This window comes from Setaria italica, chromosome IV, assembly GCF_000263155.2.
Source record: "Setaria italica strain Yugu1 chromosome IV, Setaria_italica_v2.0, whole genome shotgun sequence".
Taxonomy (NCBI): domain Eukaryota; kingdom Viridiplantae; phylum Streptophyta; class Magnoliopsida; order Poales; family Poaceae; genus Setaria; species Setaria italica.
The window spans coordinates 7,728,700-7,739,435 of NC_028453.1; the positions used below are offsets into that span (position 1 = coordinate 7,728,700).

Genomic DNA, 10,736 nt, shown 5'->3' on the forward strand with positions numbered 1-10,736 from the left:
CTAAATTCATGATTTTTGCTTGATTTTAGCCTTCATGAACCCAAAAGTCAGGTTAGTTGCCTGCAGGCAATAAAAGAGGGCATGGGTCATTTCATGCGACCACTAAAATAAATCAGCATTACAGTCTTCAGGGGACAGAGGGAGTAGGTACTTTTTCAAGAAAGATAATTGTACCAATGGAAAATTAGCGAGCCTAGATGTCCTAATGCTGGCATGCATTCAACTACACATGCCGTTCTACAACCACTAAAATTTTGATGGTTGGTCATAACAGGAGCAGGTAACTAAACAGTACACTATGAAGAGCATATCCATACATCCTTCTCAGGTGATGCCTAAAGACTAGTTAACACAAGAAAAATATAATACATTGCTTTGTGCAAGAAACACGCACTTTTGTATTCAAGCACCAAAAGTGGGCAGACTTATTCGATGGTGCATGGAACACCTAGAGAACCTCAGCTGGTTCATACATACCATGACGAACAGCTGCTGCTGGTGGTAAAGACATTTTAGTTCACCAGAAAACACTCTGCAACAATTGACAGCATTCAGTGAGCTGAAATTAAACTTGGCGGACAGAGATCTACAGGTGTATGTGAAAGAGAGGCAGCTCTTATTGTGTTGATAGTGCACATAAGGTATATAAGCTCAGTAATTAAAATGCTGTGCGAAGGCAGAAAATAAGAAAGGTTCTCAAGATATTTCATGAGTATGAATCAATATTACATCTCATCTAGTGTTTTGTTCAATACTATTTGTACACAATGCTAGGAAAGTCGTAGGAGTACTCTGGTCAAAACAACTAGAATTAAGTTTTACTTGTAGATCATCTGCCAGTTTCAAGTAAATTTGATTTCTCTACACATTTGCTTCAGAATTTCTACAACTTTACATGCAAACAACATGCCTCATCAAGAAATTCCAAAGCATTTAAAAAAACAAAACTTGTGTTAAGAGTCTTAATGGAACATAACTAGTGAGATGAATATTCCCTATTTTAGTCGCATTTTAAAAGGGTGCTTTCAAGTAACAACCAAACCTGAATTTAGAAATAATATGGGAGATCATAATGCTGTTGCCTGATAGTAGTACTTACATGAACAGATATTCTATGTTTCAAGTTTAAGTTTGAAAGAAAGGCTAGCATCAAAAGTATATATGTTTTGGATTCTCCAACTCCTAGATTTTGCCAAATCAGGTATATTATCAGCTCAAGAGTATGATCATAGACAATCCGAATCAAATTTGATAGTGAAAACATAGGGAACATAAAGCAGCCACCTATAATTCCCATGTCTTATGAGTTTTGGTTTGGCTACAAGAACGTAAAGATGAACAATCTAATACCAAATTCCAATTTAATGGAAGGAACTAAAATACTATCCCTCAATCGGAATGTATATCAAACCAATACATCATAAGCATCACACACCCTCAATGCAGAAGCATCACACTTCTACTAGCACATGAACTCCAAAGTCATAAGGATTACAGGAAATCAAACCATAGCATTTTTGGAGTAGTACTTCAAGAAATTAGATATCACTAACCTTGTAATGGCAATTATGACCCAATTCATTCTTTATGGGGTTGATTATTTAGCCAAAGGAACCTCTGCACTTGCGAGACCAACAAAAGCAATTTTTTGCCTTTCGACAGCCAGAATTGGATCCCAGCAGTTCATTACCTTGGCTCTGGCCATAATCATATGTGAGCTCAGTCATTGGAGGAATATGCTTAATTGCAAAGAAAGCAATGTGTGGGTATCCCTCATTGCCATGATTGTACAAAACTGGTTGCCAAAAAACATTGGGCGAGCAGCTGTGGTTCATAAAGCGGGCTACATTGCCGGTTCGTTTTGCACTAATGATGATTGGTAATTGCCTGGGTGTCTCCTTTGAGTTGGACAGATTAGGTTCACCCAGTAATTCTGGCGCATAGTTCCATTTTAAGTTCTGCTCGGAAGGAGGGGCCTCAAAGATGTACTCATCTTCTCCATCCGCACTATTTTTGTCAACAATTTCACCTGCATATTCACAGATAAATGTTCCAGCTCGAATCGGGTCCCAACTACGAAGGCCCCAACCACGATCTCCTGTCTTAAACACTTCAAAATAGATCTGGGTACCTTTCTGTACAACTCGGTTGCGGCAATTATGTGAACAAGTGCAGGAATCATTACACTCATATAACATAGGCATGCGGCTAACAAGTATGCCTGAAGCACTGTAAGGAAGGTCACCAGCATTTTGGTGCGTACAAGTGCAGTTGTTATCACCAGGGAGGCATACACTTGCGCAGCATTTGCATCCTTGCATCTTTGTCATTGAGCTCAGCAAGTTCCCATATTTCAATTTAGTCATATAGATGAAGTGGATAGGACCCTTCTCATCGTCAACCTCATTTACAAGGCAAACAGGGTACCTTTCCACACCATATGATATGTCGGACAATATAACATGGTCTCTAGATGATGGATTTTCCCTCCATTTTTCAGTTTTCTTCCACATTGCAATGCCATCAGGTTGGCCAGGTTCCCTGAGTAACTTGTGTTTAAAAACATTGAAACCAGATTTCGCTTTCTCCACCCAAGCTTCTTTGATCTTGTAAAGACCATCATATATGTATATCTTGCCAGTTGGACAAGTCAAGTCTCTTATGCTGCGAATGACTCTAATCGGATTACCTCTATGCAAACTCCTCTGCAATGCAAGGTTACCCCTCTCGAGTTTTTGATCATCCTTACCAGACATGCCCTGTCCAGTGTAAACTAGAATGTCTGGATCATCTTCGGTATTATCATACACACCAGCTGACACGATACTAATAGCCACAGGATCCTCCTCATTACCAAACTTGGAAGACATGTAATCAATACCTGCCATGCTCTGACTATTCAGCCCCACCAGGCACATCTCAATTCTGAAGTAGAACATGTCACCAACATCAACACCTGGAACCTCTCCAATCCGCTTATTCTTATTGACACGAAGTTCAGCATTAATCATGATGCTCCCAGCCTTCAAGTTATGTTGCTGCTTTGCAGCTTGCTTCACCTCATCCAGCTGCATAAGCCTCCGCCGCAATGCGTCAAACATCAAGAGTACATTATCTGTAGATTCCCGAGGATCATCTGAAGACAATGATGGAAGCTGCAAAAGAGTGGTGTCAATTTTCCTAGGTCGTCCACGTTTTGTCGCATCAACAGTGTCATCATCTATTGAACTTGGAGTTGCTGAACCATCTGACACACGCCTTGGACGTCCCCTCTTCCTTTTACCACTTTCAGGTGAGGTGGTTGCAGGTGTCTGAAAAGTGGGCTCATTATCTTTTGAGTGAATTGGAGGAGTCGGAGTATCTGAACTATCCTGCAAACATTTGGGACGCCCCCTTTTCCTCGTACCAGATTCATGTACAGTGGGTGCAGGAAGTGTCTGAAGAACAGGTGTATTATCTGCTTGAGGTGCTAAAGGAGCTGACAGGACAGGAACATCTTGCACACGTTTGGGCCGTCCCCTCTTCCTCTTGCCACCTTCCTGTGAGATGGCTGCAGAAGGCATTGGGGAAAGAACATTCCCACCTTGAGGAGCTGAAGGAACCAAAGGAAGTGAAGGAATTGGAGGAATAGTAGGAGCTGGAGGAACTGAAGGAGCTGAAGGAACAGTAGCATCTGGAACACGCTTGGGCCTGCCCCTCTTCCTCTTACTGGATTCCAGTGTGGCAGCTGACAGAGGAGTTTGCAAGGAAGGAGTGGCAGCTGAGGGAGGAGTTTGCGAGGGAGTGACCCAACTGTTTATTGCAGTACCATTAGCATGAGAAGCTCCATTCATATTAACCCTCTGAGGCTGTCTCTGACAAGGTTCTGCAGGAGCAGCAGGTGCTGCTAACATTGGTGGAACACCAGCCGGCATTCCCAGTTCCGTGCCTCCAGCATGCGGTCCAAATGGGGTCACACAGACAAATGAAGGTGAGTTTTGAGGGGTGAATGTGTGGAGCCCTGGTGGTGCAGGGAACATAGGGGTCAACGTACGCAAGGGTTTGGCGTCAACAACTGTTGAATTACTCAACAGAATTGAAGCCTTCTGCTGAGCCATTGTAAGCCACCAATTGACCTTTTACCAAAGCAAGTTTTATGTGATTAGTTCACTATTTTTTTTGTACTTTCCTCCGCAGTTGCTTGCAACTCGTGCTTCAAAGAAAGCTGGAAAAAGAGTGGGAAAGATCAATCAGCGTCAGTAAAAAGGATAGCAGCTTAAAATCTTAAACATAAGATGGAATATTATAAAATGCATCATTTTTGGCAGTTTTATATTGCTACCCAAGAGGAAATATCAGTTTAGGAAATACTGAACCTTGACTGTTTATTCCAGGTTTCTAATAAGCATAAGCGAGTTCAAGATGCAATTTACAATTATAAGTACCAACTTAAAAGTCACGACACCATAATAACTGCTTGCCAATGGCAAGAAAAAACAAGAGTTGCACATGTCTAGGATTTTCAGAAGCAAGTAGGGGCAAACAAAACTAGAAGTCCTATTGTGGGTACATTGTATGAGTAACTATTAACTAAGTACTCCTTCCAGTATAATAAACTGAATGCTGATTTAGTACATGCATTTGTCAAACTATTTTAACTCAGTCAATTGATTTATTTGTGAGTATTGAATCTGTACATGAGAAACTGGCACAAGTATAATATCATAAAAATACTTTCATATTGTTATTTCCTAATTATAACAACAACTAACGTTTGCAAGCAGCAGCAACTTCTTATTAATATTATACTAAGTTTTTTTAGGACCTACATTATATTAAAGGTGAAAAACAAAGTTAAAAGGCGAATGGTAATAACCGGAGGGGAGCAGTTAGTTCTTTGTTAAATTTGAGAAAACGTGTGGGTGGGTAGTTAATTTTTTTACCTCCATATTTGCTGTGCAATGAATTCCATGATCTTCTGCATCATTGTTCACATGACATGGCACCTAGTGGAAACATTATTTCTTCACTACAAGTTGGTATCCTTTCTGCAATTGGGCAAGTGCAAGAATGCACGGTCATGTTGCAGTCAATAGGAGTATATTAGAAATAATATCAGATGAGTAAATAAATTATGAGATAATTTCAGAAGAATCCATCAAGATGGCACAATTTTATATAAATACTCAAAAAATTCCCCACGCTACCAGCTAAAAAAGAACTACTTTGGATGCTAGCGAGGAAAAAGGTGGGTTTCACCCTCGAATGGAGGGGGACAGGGGCCTAGGTTGTTTGGTAGGTAAGGGGATAAAAATCCAAGCCAACTAAGAAAATCAGAAGAAGAAAAAAAACTAAGAAAACTAAAAAAATCAGAAGGAAAAAAAAACAGAGAAATAAAAAATGCTACTGCAATCCAGAAAATTAGTACCATGGATAATCTTTCGCTAGTGCTCATACATGCCTCAGATCAAAATGCCATCTACTAATTTCCACTAATTCAAAGAATATAAACATTTAAACACTACTTGTCAAAACACTTCTGGACTCTGGAGCTCATAAAAGAGTGTTGATCTAATTTGATCCAGAGAAAGCCCAATCATCACATCCGGCTTCAGATGAGCAGGTTAAGATATTTAGAAAACATAGAAAAGTGGGCCTGCAGCAACACCATATATTACATTAAGCTGACTACATAATAAACTGAATTTCTTGATATATAGACCAAAGGACAACCAGCAACTGACCAAGCACAAATCCACTACAATCTACACCTTGCAGCCAGCATCAATAGCATGACACACAAAGAAAAGCCAAAACATGCATAATATTAGGCCTGCAATTAGATGATAATAGAAGTTATTATTTATCGATGCAATGTTAATATTTAGAAGCTACTTCAAAATAAACACACAACACTCAATTCATACGTGCACACACTATTCGCCTATTCCTGCTAGGTATTTTTTTAAAAAAAAAGATTAGTCGAACTGAATTTCAACAAGAGCACGTTTTGTGGTATTAAATGCATGAGCAGAAAACTGATACACTCAAGTGTGGACTCAGTCTGATGATGCTATTTTTGGGAGGAAACGAGTAAAAACAAGAGTGCGACAGTTAGATCAAGCTGCATGTCCATTTAAGAGTGCTGATTTTGACTTTGTTAGCAAGGCAAAATCAAAGCTTATATAGCACCAACGCGCGGGGATGGAAGGGATAGAATGGGACTTGACTTGAGTACCTGTTCAGGTCGCCGGTGTGGAGGACGGCGCGGCCGGTGCCGATCTGCTCGCCGCCAACCGGGAGCGGGCGCGGGTGCGGCAGCGGCGCCGCCGAGATCCAGATGCGCCGCCCCTGTCTCCTCGCGCACGGGAGAAAAACAAGGGAGCGACCGAGAGCAACTCCAACGGATCCTTTTGCTGAGAGGGAAAAAAACGTGCTCTCTATTCCCCCTTTTCCTTTTTTCACTTATTATTAATCCTCATTATGATTCTGCACGGACTGATTTGACCGGACTGACGCAAAATAACCGTTCGGTTCAGACCGGTTCTATTTCTGATCATAATTCTATTCCAGCTATTTTTATTATTCCGACCTCTTACGAACGGTTCTATTTCTAATCATATTCCAGCTATTTTTGATTATTCCGACCTCTTAACGAAACAGAATCATCAGAATCATGTACCTTCGGAACGAAATCCTCCGAGACCAAGTTACACAACTGAATCCACCTATTCCCAGAAATGAATCAGTTTCATGACCCAACAGGATAATCTCCCCTCGTTCAAGGGGAAAACCCCCCTCTCCCCTTTTCCTCTCCATTTCCTCCTCTTTCTTTCCAGCCACCCGATCTCCAACTCACGATTGTTTCTAGCCGCCCGATCCTCGCCCCGGCGGTGCTGCTCGCGGCTCGCCTCCCCTGTGCGCGCGCCGCGCATGGCGTTGTTCGTGCTGGAAGGCTGCGCTGCCGGGCGCCGCCGTCCAGCCACGGGCCATGGGCGCCGCCGCCATCGAGCGCCCCAATCGCTCGCGTGCAGGTAGGTGAGCGCCCCTCCCTTCGCTGACCGTGCCGCTGGGGCCATTGTCGGAGGGGGCCGGTGGTGCCGCCACCGCCAGGGGCGCGAGTCTGCCCACGCGCGCGGGCCCCAAAGCGCTGCCGGTTTGCCGTCGCCTGGCATAAGCCCGCGCCACGGCCCGGCCGTTGTCCGCTTCGCGTTGGGCGCCGCCACCCTGCACACGGGCGAGCAGGCCAGGCACCGCCGTGGCCCCCTCCAACGCGGGCGAGCAGGGCAGGCGCCGCTATGGCCCCTCCAACACGGGCGAGCAGGCCAGGCGGGCGCCGTTGCTGCAGCTAGAGGAGAAGCAGGGGGAGAGAAAGAGAGGAGGAAGATGAGAAGGAAGAAGAAGATTTATTCGCTTACAGGTGGAGCCCGTGTGTCCGGTGGATAGAAAAGGCACTCTTCTTCGAAATCCAAAATTTGTGAAAGGAGATTTATCTACGGGGAGTAGTACAGGTTTTATTGGTTCGATTGCAGTTTACTTCATCCATATGGAATAACGAAATTATATTTTTGTGATGTCAGGTTAGTTATTTTTAATTTACTAATAATAAAATCGGATTTTTTTTATTCCAGCGTTCCTCCGTCTATCGTAATAATCTAACATTCCCATTGAAAATCTAAATGTCGTTGATATAAATAATAATGGATTTATTTATTTATCAAGTGTATTTGATATCATAAATAATAATAGTTATCGATAAATTTATATTTATTATATTTTGTAAACCCACTGTTGAAGTTGCTCTGAGTTGGGGGCGTGCGTGACGAACTGAGGAAGTGACGATGGGGCAACAGCGCCTGCCGCCTGCGCGAGGGGAGGTAACACTAGTCGCACGCGCGGCTCTGGGTCGAACTGGGGGGGAAAAGAATTTCGGTGCAGGCGCCCCCGATGGCCGACGCGTCGCGGTCTGGCGGAATCGACGCTCGCGGGCGAGGATGGCCGGAGACGCGCCGGCGAGTCCACACGTCGGCTCCAGGAGCATCAACTCACGCGCCAAGCGCGCCGCCGCCTGCCGCCCTCGTGGTTGGGTTGTCGCCGGCCTCGCGAGAAAGAAGCGTCATGCTGCCGTCGCTATCGCCGCACGCTGTGCCTGCGGCGTCGCGGCGAGGACTACCGCGTGGCGGTCGGTCCTGGCGAAGAAGGCCACTGCCGCCATGGCGCCATGAGGTGCTCATCCTGGTCGGCTGGTCGCTTCCCCGCGGCTCATCTGGAACCTCCACGGCCCTCATGCTGATGACTGCGTACAGTTCGATTCACCGATTACCTGTCAATTCTTCGCCCCCAATTTCGTTTGCTTAATGACCAAGAGCATCCTGAGTCTCCATTTGTGAATTCTTTTTCCTCATCGTGCAGAGGCGTTGCCCTGAGGCTGCGCAGCCCACGACATGTTCGTTGGAACGCCTGACCAGTGCTTCCATCTCTGCAATGGCTGTCAAAGGAGTACAAGTAATGGTAGGATTCAAGGAACTAATCCTTATTTTGGATAAAACAACATCTGAAAAAACTGTGATGAACCCAGAGAAAATAGAGCGATCCTCATCAGTCTCTAATTTTTTACCAATACATGGAGAATCAAGTCAACTAGCAAAAGCTGGAGGTGCTGAAAGTAAATCATGGGAGGCTAGTGGACCACTCAGGAAATCCTTCATGGCAGGTTGGTTCCTCCTCAATTCCTCATCAGTTCCCTTTTGGATGCAGTTTCAGATGATGCAGATAATCTGAATGGAGCTAAGATTCTTCGGAGGATCACAAGACCTAATCATGTGAACTAATTTGCATGACAAGCGGCAATCCATGTGGACAGTTTCTGATAAAGAGGTTCTAACTGTTTGTTATGTGATTCTTATGTCATCTCTGTATCCTGTTTGAGTGTTTACCATTTTTGCAAGGATCCATGAACCAAATGGTTGACACAGGATTCAGAAACCATTTGCTGCAGTTCTGGAAGACCACTACAAGGGCATGATTCTGTTCTAATCCGATGCATTCCTTTTGCTGCTGTGGGTGATAAATTGACATTGGCAATTTGAGAATGTAAACTCTATTCAATTGCACTGGATTGATGTGTTTCCTAATGACATTACAGGCTTCCAGTTGGTAGTCATGTCATTGGAGGGAGTAGTCCATACTGTAAATGGGCCTAAAGAGGATAGTGTTAATAGGATTGCAATTTGATGATTGCTTTCTTTGTTTGTAAAATGTTAGAGCCCCTTTGGCTGGGCTCTGGGGTGCATCCGACTCCAGTAGTGTAGCATCCCGGGAGCACCGGTGGAGCCACAATTTGAGGATTCACCGGCTCCTCGTGGTTTCGTGAGGGGAGGGAGATGAGAGAGAAAAACAGCTCGCATAAAAAGTACTGCTGCAGTACATGTGTCGGGTGGAGCAGGAGCCGGCCAGAGCTCCGCCAAAGAGGGCCATATAGGGCGTGATTGGTTGCCCGCGTCCCACCATCCGCTGCATGACCCCGAAGCATCCCGTGCACTCTCGCGTGTTCGGTTTGCCTCCCGGAACCGAAACGGCGCATGCGCCCGTTCATTTCCCTCACTCCGTCCCGCATCGCCCCATCCGCCCAGAGGGCACCTTCTCTCGCGAGCCGGGATGGCGCGGTGCTGGCGGGAAGATTTCGGCGGAGGGCGGGAGATGGCGCCGTATCGGGGCTAAAGGCGCGGGAGGTTACGGTGACCTCCCATCCTCGCGCCATTTTCTTCGCTCCCCTCCTCCCCGGTGCGCCTTCTCCTCTTCCTCCTCCTGTTCGCTCTCGGTTCGCCGGTGGCTCGAGGTACTCCGGCGGCGCCCTGTGCCCCCGGCGGTGCTGCGACGGTACATCTCCCCCTCCTCTTTACGCTGCTTGATCCCCTCTCCCCCGCTGATCTGTCGATTCGTCTTTTTTTGGTTGTTGTCGATGAACCCTAGGCTATTCTTCTGTCAGATCCGTGCGCTCCTTTTGTGGATTTAAGGTTGTGATGAACCGTAGGTACTTTTTGTGATGCAGATCTATGGTTCTCACATGTGTAGAGGTCGATCTGTTTTTTTGTTCGGTTCTTGTGTGGGTCGGGGTCCGGCGGCGGCACCCTGTGCCTCCGCCGGTCCTGCGACGGTACATCTTGGTTGGTTTTCATCCACCCTATGTTGTTTGTGCATCTGGCATATATGGTTTTGATGAACCCTATGTTCGTTCTTATGCGCATCTAAGGTTGTCGTGTATATTTGTGGATCTGATTTCTTGAATCCTGAAATTGGGTAACTGCTTTGCAACCAATGAGCCCCTAGTTAGCTGAGCAAAGTGCCTAGGTCGATGATGATTCCTTGCCGCCGGAGGAGCACCTTCGGGTGTGGCAGCCGCGTCTAGGATATAATGTAGTTCAGAATGTTTGCTTGGTTAACAACATGACCCCAAGTTTTTGTATACTGAGCTCTAATGAACACTGCATTGTATTGTTAGACATGGACTTCCAAGGTAGGCGCCGGGCTGCGGCTGCTCTTGTTGCTGCTGTTGCTGCTTGGTTTTTCTTGTGGTTTAGAAGGAGAAGTGCTGATGCTCGATCTATTACCTATGGTCCCATGGCAGAGAGGGACAGAGAGAGGAATAGCAACCTCAGATTCATTTATGAATCTGATGATGTGCATTGTGTCAACCTGCTAAGAATGAGAAGGGCACCTTTTTTCCAACTGTGTGACCTGTTTAGGTCTAGAGAGTT

At 45.3% G+C, this 10,736-nt stretch overlaps 1 protein-coding gene and 1 long non-coding RNA gene across 7 annotated transcripts; one reads left to right on the forward strand and one right to left on the reverse strand.

Moving 5' to 3' along the window:
- Positions 1–6,372, reverse strand: LOC101776606 (histone-lysine N-methyltransferase, H3 lysine-9 specific SUVH1). 2 transcript variants are annotated; one of them, XR_002677421.1, is made up of 5 exons: positions 6,218–6,372; positions 4,923–5,027; positions 1,554–4,204; positions 395–532; positions 1–60 (listed from the first exon to the last, which is right to left on the reverse strand). XR_002677421.1 is itself a non-coding variant. In XM_004964932.4 (4 exons), exon 3 carries the CDS (start codon positions 4,095–4,097, stop codon positions 1,602–1,604), a length of 2,496 nt encoding a protein of 831 aa, XP_004964989.1. In that variant the 5' UTR covers positions 4,098–4,204; positions 4,923–5,027; positions 6,218–6,372; the 3' UTR covers positions 127–532; positions 1,554–1,601. The 2 variants fall into 2 exon arrangements, 1 of the variants encoding a protein (XP_004964989.1); XM_004964932.4 differs by lacking the exon at positions 1–60 and having other exon boundaries at positions 127–532.
- A 196-nt stretch (positions 6,373–6,568) lies between these two features.
- LOC111257022 lies at positions 6,569–9,218 on the forward strand. Of its 5 annotated transcripts, none has more exons than XR_002677425.1 (3): positions 6,569–8,279; positions 8,392–9,038; positions 9,125–9,218. It is a non-coding gene; the product is annotated as an uncharacterized LOC111257022 (long non-coding RNA). The 5 variants fall into 5 exon arrangements; XR_002677423.1 differs by lacking the exon at positions 9,125–9,218 and having other exon boundaries at positions 8,392–8,490; positions 8,558–9,116; XR_002677426.1 differs by lacking the exon at positions 9,125–9,218 and having other exon boundaries at positions 8,174–8,304; positions 8,392–8,490; positions 8,558–9,116.
- Positions 9,219–10,736: the final 1,518 nt, after the last annotated feature.